Here is a 26,941-nt window from a genome sequence, read left to right as displayed (position 1 = left end):
AGCCAATTGATGACAAGCAAGGAGAGATTCACATAAGGCCACCCACAGAATTTTTGATTTTTGGCTTAGAGCTTGCAGTACCCATACACTCCACCCAATTTTTGAATCTTCCCCATTGCATGTAAATGTCGCATGATGGTGGACTGATCACAGTTCATCCTATTTGCCAGTCCTTGCATATGCTGACGTGGATCATTGTGGATTAATGTGTTTACAAGATTTCATCAAACCCCTAAGGTCTTTTTAAATGTAGAGTTTTATGTCCACCACAGGACACACACACTCGACTGAATTGATGAATTGTTTATTCACAAATTTCTGTTGATTTGAACAAACAACCTAAATGTACTTGGAGAGTCTTCCAGATTAAACAGCAAATAAACACTTCTTCTGTAGTTCTTAGAGGGCATAAAAGTCTGTTCTTGCCACTGCCAAGAATGAAGTCACTTGTTACCCTATATAGTGGAAACAAAAGTTAAGTTCTGAAACGCTACTTGTCCAGTCATCGTGAATGCTCTGTTCTTTTATGAGTACAAGTGATTTCATGTTAAATTTCCTCATTACAATCCCCAAAATGATGTCCTAGTCAAGACCCGCCTAGTTGGTAGTTTCTAGTTCTCGCTAGTGCGATGTCTTGACCAGAAGAGCGGAGGTGAATGGTGGACTGGACAATGACGGCTGTGGTGGCGGTGACTCTGGTGATGATTATCAGTTTTTGGCAGTGATATCACTGCTGTCTGCTGCTTCAGTGGGAGCTTAAATCCTCGCTTCACAGAGGATTACTTCATTTTGATTGGCTGCAGAGCTGGGCTGCAGTAGCAGAACATAGTGCCAATCTGAGCATACCGATTCTAGATGCATGTAATGATTGTGGTGTCAGTGCAACCTCTGGAATTGCCCTCTGTTGGCCTCCCTGCTGGCTTCCTCACCTTACTGTGCAGAGCCATGGGTGTTTGAATATTGTGGCCAGACTTTCAGCCACTACTGTTCCATGGTAGGTGTGCCACAGGACAGAGAATTCCTAATGTCAAAACAATCCTCAAATCAAGAAAACCATTTCTTTGTCTTTCTGTCCAATGGAATTATTCTCATACATGGTGCAAATGTTTCTGGCTGCCTCTGCTACTGTCATCCTTCTACTGAAGTCAAACAGAAGAATATGTCAGAAATATTCCAATTTCTTCCCTTGGCACTCCATTTTCTAGTGTCCACAGGTCCACTCACTATTTCCAAATGACAAAATGGCAATGTGTGGACTGAAATAGCAACAGCGAACTATAAATTTAAAAAAAAATGGCAATTGAAGAATAAACCCATATCAACTGGAATGTCAACATCCAAAACAAAAACACTATGAACTTATGCACCAACCTAATAGTTCTCAATTGGACTACATTGAAGCCTTCTGTAGCTTCGTTATCAGCTGAACTTCCAAATGCGAATACACTGTCTCTCTGCTTGTTCATTATTATGTTCCATTTTATACAAGTAATCAAAATAGTTACAAAAGCATTAACAAAATGAGGATGGGGAATCATCACCTGTAGCTGATTGATGCTGCATAATCCAGCTGTGGAAAGTTATTACTAATTTTCAATGTTCCACTCTTTCTTTGGTTTAATTAGACACTCTTACAAACGCCAAATGCATCCACCTGTGTGTGTGTGTGTGTGTGTGTGTGTGTGTGTGTGTGTGTGTGTGTGTGAGAGAGAGAGAGAGAGAGAGAGAGAGAGAGAGACAGAGAGAGAGAGGTGTAGCAAGCAACACCTCTGTGCTGCTGTTGTGTCTCAATGTGATGACCAATAAGCTATGTGTGACTTGTTGCCTTTGATTTCATTCAGGAACATCTGTTGTAGCAATACTCTCTAGAGACTTTTGCTGGATGTGGCATCAATAAGGGCTATATATGAGCAGGAAAAATTATCATATAGAATGTTCTGATAATTTCAGAATGTGATTACATTATTTTACATTGTGAATAATTGAAATCCACATATCTTTGAGAGTGAAAAATGAATATATTTACCAATAATAAAGTGTTGTTTTACACTGAAGTGCCAAAGAAAATGGTATAGGTATGCATATTCACGCACAGAGATATTTAAACAGGCAGAATACAGTGCTGCAGTTGGCAACACCCATATAAGACAACAAGTTTCTGGTTACTGCTACTATAATGGCAGGTTATCAAGATTTAAGTGAGTTTGAATGTGGTATTATAGTTGCAAATTGAGCAATGGGACACAGCACCTCCGAGGTAGTGATGAAGTGGGGATTTTCCCATACGACCATTTCACAAGTGTACTGTGAATATCAGGAATTTGGTATAACATCAAATCTCTGACATCGCTGTGGCCGGAAAAAGATCCTGCAAGAATGGGACCAATGATGGCTGAAGAGTCATTCAACTTGATAGAAGTGCAGCCCTCGCACAAATTGCTGCTGATTTCAATGCTGGGCCATCAACAAGTGTCAGTGTGTGAACCATTCAACAAAACGTCATCAATATGGGCTTTCAGAGCAGAAGACCCACCCGCGTACCCTTGATGACTGCACAATACGAAGCTTTACGTCTTGCCTGGGCCCATCAGCACCAACATTGGACTGTTCATGACTGGAAACATGTTGCCTCATCAGACAAGTCCCATTTCAAATTGCATTGAGCAGATGGACATGTATGGGTATGGAGACAACCTCATGAATCCATTGACCGTGCATGTCAGAAGAGTCTTTTTTGTTGTGGCTTTCTGCGACTCAGCATCTCAGCTATATGATGAGGAGCAACTTTCCTTCTCATAACTGTTACATTCCATCCTGGATTTTCCATTGTTTGATCATTGCATTATAATTATTCTTTGGGTTTATAGCGATTTATGTTTTGAAATATTTGAAAAATTCGAATTTGCATGTTGTATAAGTAAGAGGCTAAAAATATTTTTTAATAAATGTTTACATAGTTGTAGTGGAAGGGGAATTGAAGTCAAATGCAGTTACATAGCACATGGAGAAACTAATACATGCAGAATTCCTTTTCTTATCGCCAGCTTATGAGGCCCGCTTTTGTTCTTTGTGGTTGTGTGCTGTTATAAATATGGTCATGTGCATGAATACTGTGCTACCTACTTGCAAGCACATGTCATGCTGAGGTGAAATAGTGCTCACAATAGCAGTGCTGTGTCCATGGATGCACACGCAGTGCTGTTGATGAGCCTGGCACACAAGAGGTGGCACCTGCTGAAGATTCTGGGGGACAACCTATCATCCTGTTTGGTTGCTGTCTGGAATATTTACATACATGTGCAGTGAGAACAGATTGGTGTCTGCCTGGAGGCCCTATTGCTGGTAAAGGCAGATGATGACCAAAGCTGAACCATCCAGGGACATGGGTGTACAATTCATTGATGAGTAGCTGAGACATAGCACAAACCATTGATGTATGGGTTTCTGTCTGTCATTTTGAATTTTGTTCTTCTCCAAAAGTAATTATACTTTGTTCTGTTGTTGTGCTCAAGTATGTCACTGCACTTTATAACTTCAGTTTGTTTATTAAAAAAAATATAAGTAATTTAAATATGTATAGAGAATATATTGTTAAGCATTTGTGCTGCACAAACACCTCATGACATGTTCTGTATGGCCTATCTCATGTATAAGTCTTATTACTCATTTCCATGATAGCAACAATCTTTTTAAGTGGATATTAGCTGTATAGCCATGCAATTCAGTTAAGAAAGGGGTAAATCATTGCATAGTAAAATATTTTTAAAGTCTGACTGGGAACTATCTTTACAAGGTGTCTAATGAGATATAAACCACCACTGACTTTTCCACATGCAAAGTTAATGTAGTTTGTCCACCACAGACTTCATCAGTGTACACACCTAGAAATTTGCAGCTGCCGGTTTCTGTTGCTTATATGATACATACGTTGTTGACATTGGTATGGTGATAACTGCCAGTAACTGAGACTTGGTGACATTTACCTTGAGGCCCTGATCATTAAAGTATTTTCTTAATTCTGTTAACAAAGCTATTCTGTACCATAGAATATGATTGAGGCATCATTTGCATAGCTTATAATGTGAGAGTTAATGGGTTGTCCAGTGTCATTAATATATGTGAGAAAGGGACCAAGGATTGAGCCATTAGTTATATCTTGTATTAATGTTTCACTGGTGGAGTGAAATTTTATAATTTTTTCATAAATTTGTAAATCAATTTAGTGCATTGCTTACAGATCAAAAAGTATGTTGATGTAAGATGCACGGATGAAGTCTCTATATTATATGACTTAAGTTTCTTTAGAAGTAACCTAGGCTTACTGTGTCAAACTATTTGTCAGGCATGAGGATATATGTGCAGTTTGCATCCTTTGGTCCAACAGACAGGGAAATTCTTGGAAGAACTATGTAACTGCTATGGTCACATTTAGCCCTTATGTAAAGAAATCTATAAGTGGTTCATTTTTTGTGAGTACTAAGCTGGGCTAAGATAATACTTTCAACTATCTTACTGAAGGTGGGGGTTAATGATACTGGTCTGTAGTTAAAGACACCTTCATTGCTTCCTGTTTTCTGATTGTCTTCATGATACTCATTTTTAAAACAGCAGGATGATGTAGAGCTACATTTTTCAAAGCTAATTTAACAACTGTTTTAACTGTCTGTGTTAATCCATCTTCTATCTTATGAAGTTTTCTTATATAATATAGTTTGGAAAAATTTTGCAGTGTAAAATATTGATTTCATATCCTCATTATTGAAACAGGGTGTATATGTGGACAAGGAAAAAAAATTCCCGGATTTCTCCCAGATATCCCGGTTAAAAATACACTTTCTCCCGGGTGGAAACATAGTTTTTCCCTGTTAACTGACAGTATATTTTCTCTCAGAACTGTATAACTTATCAATCCTTTGAATGGTTATGGTTTTATACATGCTACAAGAAAAACAAAGCTTTCACATATAATATTGGTCTCTAAGGCCAATATGCTGCAAGAGAAGCTAAGCTTTCACATGTAATGTTGGTCTTTTATGCACGTATTACATTTTAAGATATATCACACAAATGTGCCAGTACATTTTTTAATGATGATATAAAAGTGTGATCTTCTGGGCTATAAATTCTTCAAAATGGCTTGTCATCAAAGATCTGATTTTTAAATGAGTCCCAGATTCCCAGTGAAGTAGGCATCGACCTGATATTAAGCTTTTCAATATGGTTTCGGGATGTAAATTTCCTTGGGTACCAGTACTTTGTTATCTCATGTGTGGTTCTTTGTTATGGCGTAATTCCATACATGCTAGAAGATGAAAACGTACACTTGAAATGCACCGAACAATTGAAACTAGCCCATAGTTTGAAATTAAACCCTTTGTTTCAAATATATTGCCTGCCTCAGCGGAAAGATTAATAAAAGAAAATTTCTTCAGCAAACCGATAAAAATAGCTTCATTGTTCTGCATGGCAATTAATGCTTGACTGTCAGAAAGGTGGAAATAAAATAAAATCTGAAACTAATAATGTATTTTAGCCTTCTGTAATTATGTGAATGATAGCTCCCGGCCAAAGAAATCAATTTTGTTTTCATTTGACGTGAGTGCAGTAGACAAAGAGGAAACAGCAAAATCACTAAATGTAAACACGGGTCACATGGAGACTACCCGCTTCCCCATTATAACTCAGACTGCTCTGCGCATCAGACCCGTATCTACGATATTTCTGAACGGGGGCAATAGTAGATGGTGGCGTCCCTCGAGCTTTTGAGATAGGACGTCTAAAACTTTAAAAAATCGAATTTTCAAAAATATGTTCATTTTGTAGCGCACATCTTTCTGAAGAGTCTGATACACAAAACATACGTGTCCGAGGAATTGTAAGACATGTTATTTGATCTTAAGTGTGCCAAAGTGCAGTGCCACACCTCTTCACACAGCATTCGTCTATCGCACATCACCGTATTTCAGTCTGTTGAATTGAAACATGTATATTTTATACTGAATGCCATCAAACTATATTCTCCTGCTTCCAGTCGGCCAGTTTGACATCCTGCCCCCCCCCCCCCCTTTTTTTTAAAGTCTTCAGAAAATTTGCACTCTTTATTCCCTATTAGCTAACAACTTGCTGCTTTGTGTGATATAAAATTAAGTATAGCATACATAAAACCAGTAAAGAGAAGAGACAAGCAAGACAGTACACATTTCTTGAATCCTTAGCTCTAGAATTTTTTTTCTCTCTAATCTTGCTACAGTTTTACATGGCATACTTTCCTTTCTGCAAAAGGATCTGTTACCTCATCAAAGTTCATCAAACATTTTGCTACATGGAAAATCGAAATGTCATCGTCTAATACTGAAAAAAGCTGTAATTACAAACAGGCCCAAGACTGGTGTGGTTTCTCGACCTGATTATCTGTATTTTGTCACTGTCTGCGAGATAAAACAAAATAGGCCTTTGTAATACTGCAACAATTGTAACACATGCCAAGTAAACGAGCAGAAATGGTCTTTTTTATAACATGGCAGAATATAATTCACAAAGTACCAATATCAAATGCCTATTAGGCCAACTACAAGCAAAAAGCTTTGCGTTAGGAAATAGTTTTACACTTCATGCATACGCTCCAGTTTCTCAAGCATGAGATCGAAAAGTAGTAGTGCGAAATTTTTATATAAATTTGGAATCGTCATATTCTTCCATAATTTAAGTGATGTCACCGTTTCTTCTCCTTCCTCGTTCTAACAAACAATGATGTCATCACTAATTCTGTACCTATTCCTGCCAATGTCAAAGCTTATTCATCAGTTAACTTCACTAACTCTGCCAGAATCAACATTTTAGTTATCCCGTGATTAATCTCTAGTTAGGCATTGTTACGTGTTCGTACAATGCGTTTTCCGCACTACTTCCAGAATAGACCTTAAAGCGGCTGCTAGCTGGAGACCATACAACTGGCCTTGCTAGTATAGCGATCTGGCCAAAAATTTTCTGTCAAAATTTCATTTTCTTGGATACACCGAGAAGATAATACGTAATCTTTCTTACCTGTTATTCCTGTTAGTTGTTTATTCACACTCTTGTCGTCTGAACCTATGGATTTCACTGGTAATCATAACAATGCTCATCATTCGAAAACCCAATCAACCACGTAATCAGACAGTGGTTGGCTTTCTTTCGTTCGGCTATACTCTGCTCAGCTCGTATAGCCCCTTTTGTCTGCAGGATGGACGAGGATTCCTCCGACAGAGACATCGCGTACACTACGTACACTATGCATGCATTCACAAATCAACTTATGATTCATTCATAAATCAACTTAGAACGTGTTCAATAATGTTCAAAAACCGACAGGGACACGTTTCAAAGTCATACGAATAATCGATAGACCAACGTACGCTGCGCTTTGTGAAACAAGGTTTTTTCCTCAATAATATGAACTTGCCCCCCCCACCCCCCACCCCCTCCACCACCCCCCTCTCCCCCTCTCCCCCTCTCGCACAGTCTCCTAGATCCATGGCTGCTGTACAGTCTGGCAACTTGGGGGCGCCAGTACAGCCAACAGCCACGTCATGTTTCTGTAGCCAGAAGCGGAAGAGATCCCACTCATAACTGCTAAAACAAATCTAATGTTAACAGTTGTGACGTCATGCTCATTGGAGGCAATTTGTTGTTACGAAGCATTGCATAGTCTTCCTAAAGCCTTTGACATGTTTTGCTGCTGGTAGACACTTGTATGAGCACTGTGTTTTGTTGCTGTATACAGCGCATTTCCTTCACAATTTAAGTTTTATTTTAGTTTTTTCTCTCGTTCATGTTTTATTACTGCAGTATTATTCTGCAGTAGCAGGATACAGTAATATCCTTTGTTAGAGTATTGGTTCTTACCAGTCAAAATTACAAAAATTTAACTGAGAACAAAAACAATGAAAAATTCCCAGAATTCAAAAAAATTCCCAGGTTTTTCCCGGTATTCTCCCAGATGAAAAAATTCGCGGGTTTTTCCCAGATTTCCCAGTTGTCCCGGGTCGTAGACACCCTGTGAAAAGATGGTCAAGTGAAGTGGGATTTCTGAAGCAGGTTGACAGATTCAAAGAAAGTTTCTTCAACAAAAGGTATACTGGAAACAAATATTGAGAAAAATGTTTTGCAAGTCTACATGAGGCACACAAATCTGTGAAACGGAAGTATGGATTTTGGGATAAATGGAAAAGAGGGAACTGGAAGCAATTAAAATGTCATGTTACAGAAGGATATTAAGTGTAAATTGGACACATAGGTTTAACATGGAGAGATAATGTTTGAAAACACACATGCACTGTCCTAGATTTTGGAACTAATAATATTTGCTTCTTTAGAGTGGAGAGAGTGGTAGACTGGGGAAGATTAAAAAGGAAGGATAAGTCACTCAGATCACAGGATGAGAGGGACCCACCTTTTGTGAGGATAAGGGGAATAAAGTATTAGACAGAGGATAGTATCATGCAGAATAGAGGATGAAATGCATAAAATATCATACTACATGTGATGCAGATTTCAGCTGTTTAATTATAATCATAATTTCTGCATTTTATTTTTAAGTATGTGATGCATCTAATTTTCTTTTTAGGATATTCTGAAGGATGAAATTTACTGTCAGATAATGCGACAGCTGACTGACAATAAAAACCACTTGAGTGAAGAACGTGGTTGGGAACTCATGTGGTTGGCAACAGGTTTGTTCTGTTGCAGCAAGATATTACTTAAGGTAAGTTCATATGGTGTAGATATTTTTCCAGTATATGAGCTATGATGCATTTTTGTCTTCCTTCTCATCATCTCCATCTTGTTGTGTGATTTGAGCATAGTGACTCAGCAGAATTATTCTGTATTGTATGGACAGAAATCAGGCAGAAACTCACAATTAAAAAGGTAGTAGTTTGTAGTTCTATTCATATATCAGCATCAGAGTTCATAAGGCTTTTGTATAATATTTGATGAATGTTACACATTCAAAATTAATTTTAAAATATGTATAGTTAAGATCCCATAGTGTGTCACTGTGTTGCATGTTAACTGTCTGATAACAATTACTTTTGGAAATACTTAAATTGTGGCCTCTGCTATCTTTGGGTCATGGGGATAATAACTTAGGGAAGTATACACTATCATTAGAAATAACTTTTATAGAGACAGACTATAAAAAACTTGTGTTTATCAATAGTCACATTGCATCTCCAATGCCTTTGCAGCCAAATATCAGAAGGGGTGGAAATATCTGCATGAAATCGTTTGTTTCTAAGCCCAGGAACTCACTTTATTAGTGAATACAATAGTATGTTGTAGTTTGAACACTTCATTATTATACTTGCCCCTGTTGGCTGACTAAAAACTCACAGAGAAATGGCTTAGAAAATTATAGCTAGACAGTCCTACAACTGCTTAATGGCAAACAATATCTTCCAGAATGAGATTTTCACTCTGCAGCGGAGTGTGCACTGATATGAAACTTCCTGGCAGATGAAAACTGTGTGCTGGACTGAGGATCAAACTCAGGACCTTTGCCTTTCACAGGCAAGTGCTCTACCAATGGAGCTACCCAAGCACGACTCATGACCCGTCCTCACAGCTTCAATTCTGCCAGAAGAGCTTCTGTGAAGTTTGGAATGTAGGAGATCAGGCACTTGCAGAATTGAAGCTGTGAAGACAGGTCGTGAGTCATGCTTGGGTAGCTCCATTGGTAGAGCACTTGCCCGCAAAAGGCAAAGGTCCCGAGTTCGAGTCTCGGTCTGGCACATAGTTTTAATCTGCCAGGAAGTTCCAATTAATATCTTAATTTCACAGGGACTCATACAATTTCAGACAAGCGAAAAGGATCTCCTGGTTCTATAAATTGACACTGATAGCCACACATTAAATGAGTATAGCTGGACAATAAGCTAAAATAGAGCCAACACATAGGAAAACAATAATGGTGCTCATAGTATATTTTGCTTGAAGAATGCCTCGCCGTGTTGTCTTTATGATCAGGGTGCTGGCTCAATTTGCATACATTTTCCACCTTTTGTTTCATGGAATTATCAGTGAGGTTAAAGTCAATAGTGTATATAAACACATATCTTGTAGAAGCTTGTTCAGATAAAATGAAATTCATACCCCACTTCGTACTAAAATTACATTTTAATTGTGTACGTTATTGAGATGAAAATCAGTTCCATATGAACTGTGATTCATATAACTATAACATCAGAAATAAAAATAATTTTCTTACAGACTTTGCCTCCTTGTGTTAGGTTCTGAGAAGGTTTCTGTGCTTTAATGCAAAGGTTTTCAACAACCTTCCACTGATTATAAAACAAGAAAATGGAAATCATTGAACTTCAAATGCAAATAACGTACCTGCTCAGCTACTCCAAGAAATTATCCAATTATCTACTTGTAGATACAGAAAGTGAAAATTCCCCTCAGCTATACAGCAAGTAGCAATATTCCTTGTAAACAGTTCTCTATTGTTATGGCAAAGCCAAATTTAATATTATGACAGACTGCAGGACCACAGAATAACTGCTAATATATAACATTGCCAGTAGCACTCTAAAATCAATATCAACTTCATAAATTTGTTTGCATGTGGTTGGAGGCCTCTATAAATATGGTGAATAGAATGATATGGTGGGAAGATGTTAACTAGTTTATTGACTGGTAGAAATTATGACACCAATACACAAGATTAAACTGAAAATGTACTTAGAAATTTGATGAGAGTCAGAAATGTTCTTATGCTGACTGGACACTAAGTGAACCTAACATATGTGCAGTGAGTGACAGCATGTTGCAGCAGCTTACATGATTTATTGAGCACCTAGAGGGGCTTCTCAGCTTTTGGCGAGATCACTCCATTTTATTTCTTAAGACATATGTGTATATACAGTACAGACACGCATTAAATTAAATTTAGCAATATCTCCACATCCTTTAATCCAAATACATAACATATCATGACTTTATTTTCAACTTCACCTAGAATGTATACACAACAGTTGCTCAACAGCAAGAGATGCACTAGGAGAGGTAGAATAGGGCCACACAGCCCCAACCTCTTGGTAGTGATTATGTCTCAGGGCTGAATGTTTTCCAATGAAGTAATTACAGACACATTATCCTTGTAAACATGAACAATAGCAATACTAACCCAGTTTTGATCACTGTTAACATCAATATCCATCAATGCAAAGTAAAATTTAATATCATGTTAGGGTACAGGACCATGGAATAACTGCTTACATGTAACAGCAGAGGTAGCAAAGATAAAATATCAGTATCAGTGTTATAAATCTGTTTGTATATGGTAGGATGCCACCTATAAACATGATGAATAGAACAATGTGATGATGACTAACTAATGACTGACAGAAATTATGACTGTGTGATTACTCAGATAACATAAACAAGATCAAACTGATAATGGACTTAGAAATTTTAAGCAAGTCAGAAATGCTCTTGTTCTGGATAAGTGTACTAAGCAAACCTAGTACGCACATGGTGAGTGACAGTGTATTTCAACAACTTATTAATCTTGTGTGCATCCAAGAGGCAGGGCCCTGTGTTAAGAACCCAGATTTGCACCAAAAGAAAAAAAAAAAAATTGCTTCTTGGCTTTTGGCAAGGTGAATGGGTTTTATTTCTTAAAACGATGTAAACAAAGCACAGACAGCCATTAACCTAAATTTAGCAATATATCCATGTTATTTAATCCAAATACATAACATAATAGTGTCTGAGACTGTGAGGCAATGATGTCTTGTATCAGAGAGTCAACACAGTACTGTTGACATTGAACACAAGTAAATCTGCACTTATGACTTAAACCCTGGAGATCAGCTATCCATGCCTGATAGGACTGGCTTAATTGCAGTCGCTACTGGTGAAAGTCCACATGGGAAGCAAAAAGGTAGGTTTGCTTATGATAATAAGCACGGAGAAAATCACACATCTGAGAAAATGACAATGCCCCAGGGTCTGTTAATGGAACGAATTTCTGAAGAGAGAAAAAAACAGTTTTGGGTGCAATCCAAGACAAGAAAAATGATTATTGCACAGCCGAGTCTGCTACATGAAAGGTGGCATAATGCTGCTGTAAATACTGCATGTATGAATCCCACTTTTATTCCTCCTCTTGGAATGGTGGAAAAGCTGGGGGCATGATTATCTGTGCCGAGAGCGACTGCAGACACTCACTGAAGTAACCAACTTAGAAAGCAAGTCTAGCTGCTGTTGTTGCTGTTCAAGTAGCAGCTGCAACTGCTATTACAACAACTGAATCAATGCTGAATCCATTGTTCTCATGGAACACACATAGAAAATGACGAACCTCATTGCCAAAAAGTGTGGTATCTATAGTTTTATTGCAAATAACAAGTATACAGTAAAAACAGTCAGGCCAAGTCCAATAACCAGCAAGTTCACCATAATAAATTACGGAACAGTCATACTTGGCAGACAGAACCTCAATGGGGCGGGAACAATATAGGAGAGAGTGGGATGTGCTGCTGGTGTGCCACCATGTCCACTCAGCCAGTGGTGGCACTGGCAGCAAATGAAAGAGGCACTCTCATATCAATTTCTCCCCAGTGGCATCAAATGAAATTTCTGCGATTGTGATGATCACAGCATATATTAACAAGGCTCCACATCTCTACCCCCCTTTGGGGAGCTGGTGCCACCAGCATCAGTGGGAAAATGCAGGAGGCTGAGAAGACAGGAGTGGCACTATAGACAGAATGGTGTAGCAGAGGAGGCTGTGGTGTGGCAATGGTGGCAGCAGTGGCACTGGGGGCAGCACCAGCAGCAATGGTGGAACAACAGCTGTATGTTGATGATGTTCAGCTTGATGACAACTGATGAGGCATTGCTGTTGTGCCACTGGGCAGCTGTCTCTGACTCAGTGAGGCACATGGCCAGAGGCGGCTTGATAATAGGGTGCCATGCATGGGAACAATGACATCACATGTGCTAGTGGTGCGGAAATCATGCCATCAGTGGCGTGGAGCGAGTGCAGTGACAGCTGGGGGAGGGCTGATGAGTGCTCGTCTAGGAGACCAGCTATCTGACTGCTATCTGACATCAGTGGAAGACACGGCACAGCTGGCAGCCACATCTCGATAGTGACAGTGCCCAACAGTTCCTGAAGCTAAGGCACCCGCATCATGTCCAGCCCCAGGAAAGAGCAGTGCTTGCAGGTGGACCATCTGCCAGTGTTGGCTGTGGATGGGTGTCGTGGCAGATTGGCACTCTACTGAGGGTGCACCTGGCTCTGATAACAGGAGAGTGACATTACTGGTGTCCATGGTGAATTTTCACTGACTGTGCATCACTCGCACTGTTGTAAGTGGCCATGCAGGAGATCAACTATGTGCCAAGATAGGGGTTTCTGTGGCATATCTTCAAGGGTGGGAATTTAAGGAGATGGGACCTGGATAAACGGAAAGAACCAGAGGTTGTAGAGAGTTTGAGGAGAGCATAAGGGAACAATTGACAGAAATGGGGGAAAGAAATACAGTAGAAGAAGAATGGGTAGCTCTGAGGGATGAAGTAGTGAAGGCAGCAGACGATCAAGTAGGTAAAAAGACGAGGGCTAATAGAAATCCTTGGGTAACAGAAGAAATATTGAATTTAATTGATGAAAGGAGAAAATATAAAAATGCAGTAAATGAAGCAGGCAAAAAGGAATACAAACGTCTCAAAAATGAGATCGACAGGAAGTGCAAAATGGCTAAGCAGGGATGGCTAGAGGACAAATGTAAGGATGTAGAGGCTTGTCTCACTAGGGGTAAGATAGATACTGCCTACAGGAAAATTAAAGAGACCTTTGGAGAGAAGAGAACCACTTGTATGAATATAAAGAGCTCAGATGGCAACCCAGTTCTAAGCAAAGAAGGGAAGGCAGAAAGGTGGAAGGAGTATATAGAGGGTTTATACAAGGGCGATGTAGTTGAGGACAATATTATGGAAATTGAAGAGGATGTAGATGAAGACGAAATGGGAGATGAGATACTGCGTGAAGAGTTTGACAGAGCACTGACAGACCTGAGTCGAAACAAGGCCCCGGGAATAGACAACATTCCATTAGAACTACTGATGGCCTTGGGAGAGCCAGTCATGACAAAACTCTACCATCTGGTGAGCAAGATGTATCAGACAGGCGAAATACCCTCAGACTTCAAGAAGAATATAATAATTCCAATCCCAAAGAAAGCAGGTGTTGACAGATGTGAAAATTACCGAACTATCAGTTTAATAAATCACAGCTGCAAAATACTAACGCGAATTCTTTACAGACGAATGGAAAAACTGGTAGAAGCGGACCTTGGGAAAGATCAATTTGGATTCCATAGAAATGTTGGAACACGTGAGGCGATACGAACCTTATGACTTATCTTAGAAGAAAGATTAAGAAAAGGCAAACCTACGTTTCTAGCATTTGTAGACTTAGAGAAAGCTTTTGACAATGTTAACTGGAATACTCTCTTTCAAATTCTGAAGGTGGCAGGGGTAAAATACAGGGAGCGAAAGGCTATTTACAATTTGTACAGAAACCAGATGGCAGTTATAAGAGTCGAGGGGCATGAAAGGGAAGCAGTGGTTGGGAAAGAAGTGAGACAGGGTTGTAGCCTCTCCCCGATGTTATTCAATCTGTATATTGAGCAAGCAGTAAAGGAAACAAAAGAAAAATTCGGAGTAGGTATTAAAATTCATGGAGAAGAAGTAAAAACTTTGAGGTTCGCCGATGACATTGTAATTCTGTCAGAGACAAGAAAAGGACTTGGAAAAGCAGTTGAACGGAATGAACAGTGTCTTGAAAGGAGGATATAAGATGAACATCAACAAAAGCAAAACAAGGATAATGGAATGTAGTCAAATTAAATCGGGTGATGCTGAGGGAATTAGATTAGGAAATGAGACACTTAAAGTAGTAAAGGAGTTTTGCTATTTAGGGAGTAAAATAACTGATGATGGTCGAAGTAGAGAGGATATAAAATGTAGACTGGCAATGGCAAGGAAATCGTTTCTGAAGAAGAGAAATTTGTTAACATCGAGTATAGATTTAAGTGTCAGGAAGTCGTTTCTGAAAGTATTTGTATGGAGTGCAGCCATGTATGGAAGTGAAACATGGACGATAACTAGTTTGGACAAGAAGCGAATAGAAGCTTTCGAAATGTGGTGCTACAGAAGAATGCTGAAGATAAGGTGGGTAGATCATGTAACTAATGAGGAGGTATTGAATAGGATTGGGGAGAAGAGAAGTTTGTGGCACAACTTGACTAGAAGAAGAGATTGGTTGGTATGACATGTTTTGAGGCATCAAGGGATCACAAATTTAGCATTGGAGGGCAGCGTGGAGGGTAAATATCGTAGAGGGAGACCAAGAGATGAATACACTAAGCAGATTCAGAAGGATGTAGGTTGCAGTAGGTACTGGGAGATGAAGAATCTTGCACAGGATAGAGTAGCATGGAGAGCTGCATCAAATCAGTCTCAGGACTGAAGACCACAACAACAACAACATCTTCAAGGGTGTAAGCACATCTCAGACTGTAGTGTAGGTCAGAGCCGGAGCAGCAGAGTCCAGGGCTGTTGACCATGGAGTATCTCCACCGGGCTTCTGCCAGGCAGGAGTTTGGCAGTTTGGTCCATAGGTATTGAGAAACAGAGGCAACACTGAGTCTGCTACTGTCCACCAAGCACATTTCTAACTATGTCTTAAAAAATGCACACCACACACTCCACCTACCCATTAAATTGCAGGTGGAATGGTCGTGTGACTCGGGCCTCCCGGCGGGTAGACTGTTTGCCGGATGCAAGTTTTTCGATTTGACGCCACTTTGGTGACTTGCGCATCAATGGGGATGAAATGATGATGATCAGGACAACACAACACCCAGTTCCTGAGTGGAGAAAAATTTCCAACCCAGCCGGGAATCGAACCCGGGCCCTGAGGATTGACATTCTGTCATGCTGACCACTCAGCTACTGGCAGTGTACAGGTGAAATTGCGTGGATGTCATATGGGCAATTCTCCAGTGGCTAGGATGTAAGACAGTCGGGGTTCAAGTCCACAGGACTAGAGTGATCACGCCCTCGGAGTCATCCAGGGTGGTGCTAAGGAGGAGAGTTTTGTCACCTACTGTCAGCTGATGACAGAGCAGAAAATAGATGCAGAGCAGATGAGACTCCTTGGCAGGCAGGTGCTCATGCCAACCACTATATACAATATTGGCCACCTGTCAGAGTATGGGAGCTTGCCAGGTAGCCTGTACTATGTGATGGGCCATCACCGGAAGACTGTCCACCATGTGCTGCAAGTGAGTATCGATCTGGAAACAGACATCTTTGACTTTTTCAGAGGCTATGTTGGGTTCCAAGTATAGATGCAACAACCCCTCTGCATTAGCATGCTTTGCTTTTGACCTATATTGAATCTCACACTTCTGTTCACTCAAAAACAAAATCTAGAGCAGGAGCCATTGTGTGGTCCTGTCCTAATGTTGGAACAGTGGGCTGAACAGTGTCAGAAGCAGCTTATGGTCCATGATGAGATGGAATTTGTTGCTATGAGGAAAACACAGAACTTCAGGACAGTGTGCACAATAGCTAAAGCCTCCTCGATCTGAGAATAATTGCATTGAGTGGCTGTTAACGTTTTGGAGGCATGCGCTAGAGGCTGCTCAGAGCCATCAGTATGTCTGTGAGCTAACACTGCTGTAATACAGAAATGGAAAGCATCCATTGCTAGGATGAGCTGATTGTGCAGTGTAAAGATACTGAGGCATGCTGGTGTCTTTTGCAATGTTGGTGAATGTTCTGTTGCAGTCTGCTGACCAAACAAAAGGAACACCTTTCCTTTGCAACTCATTCAATGGTGAGTTATATCTGCCATGTTAGGGAAAATTTTGAATAATAGATGACTTTACCCAGAGCCAATTGGAGTTACTTCAGCTTCCACAGTTTATGGAGGTTATCAATTGTTGATACTTGGTGTTTCATCTGTTTGATTCTGTCCTTCAAAACAACATGTCCAAAATATTCAATGTTGGTCGGAAAAATCACTGATTTCCACTGATTACAGTTAAGGTGTGAGTGGACACATTGGTACATGAGTGACGTAGATATTAGTGTCAGTGGCATTGACAAACAGATGAAATTTTTAAAACTGACCAAAGCTTCAGAGTCCAGTGGAATGCCTATTAGATTTTATACAGGATCTGCAGCCGAATTTCCTCTTATTTTACACACAATGTACCACAGAGCCCTTGAACAAAAGACTGTATTCCAGTGGTTTGAAAAAAAGCCCAGGAAATACCCATCAACAAGAAGAGTAGCATAAATGGTCAGCAAAAGTGCTGTCCAGTCTTATTGAAATATATCTCTTGTAGAATACTAGAACACATTCTGAGCTCAAACATTTTAATAAAGCATGTGGAATAAAATTAACTCCACCTTGCCAACAAGTATGGGTTCTGAAAAACTGACCTGTAAAACCCAAGTTGCATTTTTTTTTTTTCTTGCATGTCATCGAGAAATCCATGGATCAAGGTTATCATACAGATGCAATATTTCTTGACTTCTGAGGAACATTTGACTTGGTACCATACCAACATTTATGAGGCCTGTCTAGAAAGTATCTGACCTTTGGCCAGAATAAAAATTTCTAATACCTGATGGGGTTGGGACCTTAATCCCCTTCAAAGTTGGCCCCTTGTGCTTGCACACACTTAGCCCACCAATCCTTCCACTGCCGGAAACACCTCTGGAAGTCTTCTTTCGGAATGGTGTTCAGCTCTGTCATCGTGTTCTGCATTATCTTTTTTCTACTATCAAAATGGGATGCTTTCAGTGGGCTTGAAGCGTGAACGTGTTGTATCTCCGCTTACAGTCGCTCATGTGCAGTGAACCGGCATTTATCGCCGCGCCCACGCACTATGCTCATGGGAGAGGCTTTGTGGCAATAAATGACTAAAGCGGTTTCTGGACAGGACACATTTATTTTTCCCGCCGTTACAATAAATGACAAATAATATACTTCGCTAATGTCCGTCTACATAGGCGCGTTGCACTGGCGGCACGGCTCGGTCACCGATCCCGGAGGGTGCACACTCCAGTGACGAGCCGTGGCGCGACCGCGTGGACCGAGCGAGACAAAAGGCCGCGTCACAGAATGTTCTGCTCTTGGCGCGACCGGAGGCGCCGTAACGTCCGCGAAGAAGCGAAAGACAATTTAACGGCGACTGCGTTCACGACCGCGCGTACGCATTTACGGCGGAGTCACGTTGACTCGACGCACGTGGTCCGCGGCGGAAGAACTGGGGAGACGTGTGTCGCGTCGCGTCGACTAGCTCGCACTGCTGGCAGCTTTGTTCCCGTGCGGTCCGGTGTGCGACGCACCGTTGCCGAAATTCCGCATAACGGTACAGCTGCCCCTACTTGTGTCGGCAGTGCAGTAGTTCAGCCCTTCGTGCGTTGGACGGTGCTGCCGCCATACAGATCCCCCCTTGGAGAGCGGAGCTCCGTAGCTGCGAAAACGCGGCGATCGTTCGCGTGTGTTTAAAGTTCGTGCACTGCGTGATGGCAGTGCGGCAGCTTTGGCGGGGGTCGGTCGGCGTCGGAAGGGCGGCGGCCCGTGACGTCAGCGCGCCGGACCGGCGAGCGTGCGGTGGGCGTGTCCTCGCGCTGGCGGCTAGTGACGGCGGCAGCAGGCACTGGCTACGGCTGTCCGTAGCGATGCGCGTGAAGGCGCGCGTTGCAGGTCATGGGTGGTGACGTCTCGAAGGTGCTTGCGCGAGTGCGGTACCGTCGGAACTCGAACGCGGGTCCGGGAGCTACTACGGACAAGCCGGACGGTGTGGTGCGCGATGTCCGGAGCTCGACAGAGACGCGAATGAGGTAAGCTGGCGCGGGTGCCGATCCGGCCTCAACGCCCGACGCGGCGGAGGCAAAAGACGCGAACGCGGGTCCAGGAGCTGTGACGAACGCTCGACTGGAGTTACCGGCCGAAGGCACTTGCAGCTGGAGGTCGGGTCTCTACAGCGGACGGCTGCTCGTGGGCGCCGAATTCTGACGGCGTTCGGCGGCTCGGGCGCGTGACTGCCGGTTTCGGTGTCGTGGCGCGCTGGCGACGCAGCACGGCCGTTTGAATCGGACGCGGCGGCCGGCGCGCGTGACGTAGTCCGCTGGCGGCTGTGGTGGGGGCGACCGGTGCGCCTGTGGTGGGCGCGGTCCGGGCGGCCGTACCAGTTGCCTGGGCGTGGTGGTGGGAGGCGCACGTGGCGGCGCGATGACAGCGGGCTGCAGCTGTGTGTCACCGGCGGCTCCGGGTGCGGGTTCCGTCTGACCGCTGGCAGAGGGCGTGTCGTCCATGAAAAGATCTTCTGCCGGGTCGAAGAAATGCGTGGCTGATGGAGCGGGCAAGACGTAGGCTGGTTTGACGCGGTCGACTGACACTGTCGACGGCTTTCCGTTGCACTCGAGGACCAGCGTTTTATCTCCTCGGGCAATCACGCGGTGCGGTCCACTGTAGGGCGGTCGGAGAGGTGGCCGTACTGCGTCGGTACGCAACATGACGTGCGTGCAGCGCTGCAGATCGGCGTGGACGAATATCTTCCCGGTGCCGTGCCGCGTCGGTGCGTGCGCTCGGAGGCCGGCCATGTGACTGCGCAGACGTTCCGCCAGAGTGGGTGCCACGGCGTCGTGTGGGAGTCTTACATCTTCGACAAAATCGCCCGGGATTGTCAGGGATTGCCCGTAAACGAGGTCGGCAGGTGACGCGCCGATCTCCTCCTTCGGCGTGACTCGCAGGCCGAGCAGCACCAGTGGAAGCGCCTCTGGCCATGAGGTGTCGTGGCAGGTTAGAGCGGCTTTGAGGGTCCTGTGGAACCGTTCGACCATGCCATTCGACGCCGGATGGTAGCTGGTTGTCCTGTGTAACCGGGTGCCACACAGTCTGGCGACGTGCGTGAACAACGCGCAGTCAAACTGGCGGCCGCGATCAGTTGTCACGTGACTGGGACATCCAAAGCGTGCCACCCAGGTGTCGACGAATGCGGTGGCGACGGTCTCGGCTGTGACATCCGCGACGGGCGTTGCTTCCGGCCAGCGAGTGAAGCGGTCCACCATAGTTAGGAGGTACCGCTTGCCTTGTGAGAGAGGAAGCGGGCCGACGAGGTCCACGTGAACGTGCGCAAATCGGCGTGTCACGTCCGGGAAGGTGCCCACGGGTGCGTGGGTGTGCCTCCCGACTTTGGCGCGCTGACATGCGGTGCAAGTGCGCGCCCATTCGCGACAGTCCTTCCGAAGCCCGGGCCAGACGAAACGCGCAGCCACGAGCGTCGCAGTGGTGTTGATGCCGGGGTGTGACAGTCCGTGGACACGGTCGAAGGCACTGCGTCGGAATTTCTCCGGGAGAAACGGTCGGTGCGTGCCGGTTGAGGTGTCACACCAAATCTTCCGTGCGGAGCCGGGGACAGGCACCAGCTCCAGTTGCAGGCCGCTGGAAGTGTCGTGACGGAAGCGGTGCAGTTCTTCGTCACTCTCCTGTACTTGGGCCACGTCCTCAAAGTTCACAGGGGGTGAAATAACGGCACACGCTCGGGACAAACAATCGGCGACGATATTGTCTATCCCCGAAATGTGTCGAATGTCAGTCGTGAATTGTGACACGTACTCTAACTGCTGGAGTTGGCGCGGTGAACACTTGGTGTGGTTGTTCTCGAACGCGTGGGTGATGGGTTTGTGATCGGTGAAAATGATGAACTGTCGGGCTTCTATGGACGGTCGGAAGTATTTCACCGCCGCGTACACCGCAAGCAACTCTCGGTCATAAGCGCTCCAAGCACGTTGTGAATCGGAAAGCTTTTTAGAGAAAAAACCGAGAGGCTGCCAACTCCCGCCGACGCGCTGTTGTAACGCCGCGCCGATGGCGGCCTGGCTGGCGTCCACGACTACAGCTAAGTCCGCGTCATGTACCGGGTGCGCGAGCAGCGTCGCTTCCACGAGACTCCTTTTTGAGTCCGTGAAGCTCTGCTCCATTGCGTCTGTCCAATTCACGACGGTCTTTCCTTTTGAGGTAGGACCTTGTAACGCCTTAGTCAGCGGCTCTTGCACTGCTGCGGCGTTGGGCAGGTGTCGACGATAAAAGTTCAACATGCCGAGGTAGCGTCGTAATTCTCTGTGCGTCTGCGGACGCGGCATGTTCTGTATTGCCTTCACTTTCTCCGGTAGCGGTGTCGATCCGGTGGGCGTAATTAAATGGCCGAGGAACTCAATTTCCGTCACGCCAAACTCGCATTTAGCGGGGTTAATGACGATGTCGGCTTCACTCAGGCGCTGAAAGACGGTCGTTAAGTGGCGGCGGTGGAGTTCGGGCGACTTGGAATACACCAAGATGTCGTCGAGGTAGGCGAAGCAAAATGGCAAGCCTCGCAAGACGCCGTCCAGGAACCGCTGCCAAGTCTGGGCAGCATTCCGAAGACCGAAAGTCATAAACAGACTTTCGAAAAGCCCAAAGGGCGTTACGATGGCTGTTTTTTCGATGTCTTCGGGTGCCACCGGAATTTGGGTGTACGCCTTTGCGCAGTCAATCTTGCTGAACACCGCGCAGCCCGCCAAGGCGTAGCTGAAGTCTTGAAGGTGTGGGACTGGGTATCGGTCCGGCACCGTTCGCGAATTAAGGGCGCGATAGTCCCCACACGGGCGCCACGAATTGTCTTTCTTGGGCACTAAATGCAACGCCGATGACCATGGGCTGCTCGATGGTCGCACGATGCCTTGCCGCAGCATGGCCTCGAACTCTGCCTTTGCTGCTGCGAGTCTGTCCGGCGCGAGTCGACGTGGGCGACACGATGTGGGGGGTCCGGGTGTGGTTATTATGTGGTGCACCGTCGAATGTTTGATGTCTCTCGGTGCACCGGCTGGGCGGGTGAGGTCGGGGAATTGTTCAAGAATGTCAGCGTACGGTCCGGGGCACTTCACGGGTTTAACGCTGTAGTGTGCAGCCTGCCGGCGCTGTCCCGCTATCGTTAACTTAGTCGTGGCGTCGATGAGCTGGCCGTTTGCGATGTCGGCTAGTAGCCCGTAGTGGCCGAGAAAGTCTGCGCCCAGGATCGGCTCATTGACGTCGGCCACGGTAAAAGTCCACGAGAACGTGCGCCGTAGGCCCAGATCTATATTGCGGCTGTGTGTGCCGTAAGTTTTAATCGTGGAGTTGTTCGCCGCTGTAAGGCAGAGTGCCTCGGCCCGCCTGCGGTCTCGTAACATAGAACGGGGGAAGATCGAGAGGTCCGAACCCGTGTCGACGAGGTACCTCACGCCTGCCCCCCGTTCCGCAACAAACAGACGCTTCGATATCATATTGCAGCCGGGTGCGCCTAGGTCCGGTCGCAGCTGGCGTTTGGGTGCGAGCAAGGGGCGCGGCACCTGGTTGCTTCGTTGCCGAAGCGGGCGTGGTACCAGCAGTAGCCGCTTTGTGCGTGGTGTGACGTCGGCGGGGTACCGTTGGAGCGGCTGTTGCTGCGTTGCCGGCTGCGCGAGCCACGCCGCCTGTCGCCCGGTCTGCTGCCGCTGCGGCGCGTGCTGCCCTCTTGCTGCGAGCGCGCCAACCGGTCGACTTGCGTCGAGAGAGCTGCCACCTGTGCCGTCAAGTTTTGCACTAGCTGGTGCAGGTCGGCATCCGATGCGGGTGCGGGAGGCGCTGGCCGCCACGGAGGTGGGGGGACGGAGTCGTAAGCTGCCGCAGCCACGGTGCTAGGCGCCGTTGTCAGCGCATCGTGCACCCTGTCGGCCAAGTTAGCGACGGCGTCCAGCTGCATCTCCGTCTGTGCGGCTATCACTGCCTGCACCTGAGCTGGGAGGCTGCGCACCCAGATAGTGCGCAACAGCGAATCTGGCACCATATCGGACTGCGCGAGGCTCCGCAAGTGACGCAGGAATTGCGAGGGCCTCCGATCGCCGCATTCCTCTTGCCGCAGCAGTTGGTGCACACGCTGTTCCTCTGACGACGAAATCCGCCGGATCAGCTCTTCCTTGAGCCGTTTGTAACTCGACTGCGTCGGTGGGGCGGTGATTATATCCCGCACTTCGGCCGCATAGTTCTGGTCCAGCTGGCTCACCACGTGCCCAAATTTCGCCAGGTCGCAGGTCACGTGGTTGCTCATAAATACCGCCTCAACCTGGCTGAACCACATCACGGGGTCGCGCGGCCAAAAGGGAGGCAACCTGATCAATGCCCGTCCAGTGCTTGTCGGCGTTCCGGCGGTCGTAGGAGGCGTCGGTGTGGCGGGGATTTGCGCGCCAACATTGTCCTGAGCTGTCTGCGGCTGCGCGGCGTCCGCGCGTGTAGTCCGTGCCTGTAGCTCATTCTCTAGCCTCGTGTTGCGTGCGAGCAGTTCTTCGACGGTCTTTCGCAACTCCTCTAGTGTCGCCATCTTAGTTCAGAGTCGAATCCTCGTACAAGAGGAAAGCACACAGTGAAAATAACACAAGGGAAACACACGAAAAGAAAAAAATAACACTAAGCAGTCCGCGATCAAAATATACGCACACAAAAACAATACAAAAAAAGTTAGTTAAAAAAAAATTACTACGGAGCACTGTTCGGCGCGGGCGTATGCGCGCAAGCCTACTCGCGGTTCCACGTCTCTCGTACCGACGAACGTTTGTCACCACGTGTTTTTTTAGCCTCAGATCACGTCGGGGTCACCAGTGAAGCGTGAACGTGTTGTATCTCCGCTTACAGTCGCTCATGTGCAGTGAACCGGCATTTATCGCCGCGCCCACGCACTATGCTCATGGGAGAGGCTTTGTGGCAATAAATGACTAAAGCGGTTTCTGGACAGGACACATTTATTTTTCCCGCCGTTACAATAAATGACAAATAATATACTTCGCTAATGTCCGTCTACATAGGCGCGTTGCACTGGCGGCACGGCTCGGTCACCGATCCCGGAGGGTGCACACTCCAGTGACGAGCCGTGGCGCGACCGCGTGGACCGAGCGAGACAAAAGGCCGCGTCACAGAATGTTCTGCTCTTGGCGCGACCGGAGGCGCCGTAACGTCCGCGAAGAAGCGAAAGACAATTTAACGGCGACTGCGTTCACGACCGCGCGTACGCATTTACGGCGGAGTCACGTTGACTCGACGCACGTGGTCCGCGGCGGAAGAACTGGGGAGACGTGTGTCGCGTCGCGTCGACTAGCTCGCACTGCTGGCAGCTTTGTTCCCGTGCGGTCCGGTGTGCGACGCACCGTTGCCGAAATTCCACATAACGGTACAGCTGCCCCTACTTGTGTCGGCAGTGCAGTAGTTCAGCCCTTCGTGCGTTGGACGGTGCTGCCGCCACAGGCTCTTAAATTTTGGAAACAACCAGAAGTCACAAGGAGCCATGTCTAGAGAGGAGAGAGGTTGGCAAATGGCTGTAATTCCATGTTTGGCCAAGAAATTTGGGATCAAGTGGGATGAATGTGCGGGGTCATTGTCGTCATGCAGTTGCCAGTTTTTTGCTGTCCACATGTCTGGTCTTTTGTGCCAAACTGCATCACAAAGTTGCCAGAGAAGATCTCTTTTTTTTTTGTTTCTGAGTCATACCTGTACATCCCTGACTCATCTCCAGTTATTACAGTGTTCAGAAACCCAGGATCAGTGTTGGTGGTGTCCATAAGGTCCTGTGCAATGTCAAAACGGAGGTCTTTTTGTTCTGGTGACAACTTGGGCAAGAATTTTGCAGCCACTCAGTGCATGTTCAAATCATCACACAAAATTGCATGTGCAGAATCTTTACTCACTTCAACCTCTTGAACAATCTCCCACAGGGTGAAACAATAACCTGCCATCACCAAATTTTGCACCCTCTCAACAACAGCTGCACTCCGAGCAGTTTGGGGCCTGCCAGAACACTGGTCACTCTTCACTGATGTGCGGCCATTTTTGAATTAGTTGAACCACTCCTTAATTTGTGTTACACCCATTGCATCTTTTCCAAACACCTGCTGAATCTTATGAATTGTTTTGCTTTGAGAATCATCAAGCTTTTGACAAAATTTGATGCAGTATCATTGCCCAACATGTTCAGTCATCTTGAGAGAATTGGTAATCTGATGAACATGTTGTGTAACACCTCACTCAGCAACTGACAGGCAGTGACTGACATGCTGGAAGGCTGGGACAGAATTCGTGCACGTGAATAAAGGTCTCTTCCTTTTCTGTGTACAGTGGCGCCTTGCTATCATCTCGATTTTGCACTGGACAGTCAAAGGTCAGATACTTTTTAGACAGACCCCATATTAACAAAAAATTAAATTAGATTACATCTACATCTACATCTACATCTACATGTACATCCATACTCCGCAAGCCACCTGATGGTGTGTGGTGGAGGGTACCTTGAGTACCTCTATCGATTTAGTTCCATAGACCCAAAAAAATGAGATGATTCTTGTCTGTGTGAAACATGTCAGAAAGTATAACGTAAAAAACATAAAACATTTGAATATAATACTTACTACTCTGATCATTTCTCCGGAGATTATCAAAATAGGTGAATACAATGCAGTAAACTGTAACAGCTAATGCACTGTCAGAATGAAACATTGTTATGCACTATTAATAAATTTATCATACAGATAATACCTAATCTTAACTGTTGTGACAAAGTGCTGTCGAAACTGAAATCTAACAGATATTTTTACTTAAACTGGCCTAACAGTCTCTGTTAAAATATTCATCTATAGAATAGAAGGAGTTGGCTATCAAAAAGTCTTTCAAACTCTGTTTGAATCATGCTTTATCTGAAACCAAGTTTTTAATGGCTACTGGCATTTTTTTTATTGAAAATGTGTGTTCTTGATTATTGGGGTCCTTTATTGACCAAGTTAAGTGAGTTTAAGTCCTTATGTAGATTGTTCTTATTCCTAGTATTGGTACTATGTAGTGAGCTATTGGTTGGAAATAGAGATATATTACTTGCAACAAATTTCATTAAGGACTAAATATACTAAGAAGCAGTGGTTAGAATACAAACTTCCTTCAACACTTGAACAAGGTTCTACATGGTGTTCTCGAATTTACACCACAAATGATTCTTATTACACATTAAAAACTTTTGCTTGGTTTGATGAGTTACCCCAAAATATGATCCCATATGACATAATAGAATGAAAGTAAGTATGCAATTTTTTATACATTTTTATCTCCTACATCTGACATCATTCTCACTGCAAATACAGACTTGTTTAGGCACTTAAGCAATTCTGTGGTATGCCCTTCCAAACTGAATTTCTTATCAAGCTGTAATCCCAGAAATTTAACACTGCATGCCTTCATATGTTATACACATGCTGGAAGGAAATCTCTTACGAATTCTGAACTGCATATCGTGTGTCTTTTCAAAGTTTAATGACAGTGGATTAGCTTTAAACCATTTTATTAATGTCAGTGAAAATTTGATTAGCAGTTATTTCTAAATCTATACTTGACTTGCTACTTATTGCAATGTTTGTATCATCTGCAAACAAAACAAATTTAGCATCTGGCAATGTAACAGATGAGAGGTCATTAATGTACATAAGAAAAAGCAATGGACCCAAGATGGAACCTTGAGGAACACCATATGTAATTAATTTCCAATCAGGTGAAGACTGACTGCTTACTGCACAGGTATTTCGCAATGACATCCTTTGTTTCCTGTTAGTTAGATAAGCCTCAATACATTTTGCAGTACTACCGGTGACACCATAATATTCTAATTTACCTAAGAGAATGGCTTGATTCACTCAGTCAAAGGCTTTTGACAGATCACAGAAAATGCCAATAGCCTCTAATTTATTATTTATTGAATTAAGAACATTCTCGCTGTAAGTGTAAATAGCTTTCTCTATATCAGAACCCTTAAGAAATCCAAACCGTGTGACATGGACAATA

General features: G+C 44.5%; 1 protein-coding gene across 1 annotated transcript in view; it reads left to right on the top strand.

Moving 5' to 3' along the window:
* The window catches only part of LOC126484845 (myosin-VIIa-like), a 406,864-nt gene that overhangs the window by 322,824 nt on the left and 57,099 nt on the right, over positions 1-26,941 (top strand). The window contains exon 31 of the mRNA XM_050108441.1: positions 8,606-8,743. Coding sequence (XP_049964398.1) covers positions 8,606-8,743 — 138 coding nt within the window. The remainder of the gene's footprint in view (positions 1-8,605; positions 8,744-26,941) is intronic.

Source organism: Schistocerca serialis, chromosome 6 (genome assembly GCF_023864345.2).
Source record: "Schistocerca serialis cubense isolate TAMUIC-IGC-003099 chromosome 6, iqSchSeri2.2, whole genome shotgun sequence".
NCBI classification, from domain to species: domain Eukaryota; kingdom Metazoa; phylum Arthropoda; class Insecta; order Orthoptera; family Acrididae; genus Schistocerca; species Schistocerca serialis.
The sequence above is the reverse complement of the archived record's forward strand: the minus strand, read 5'-3'. Positions and strand labels throughout refer to the sequence as shown.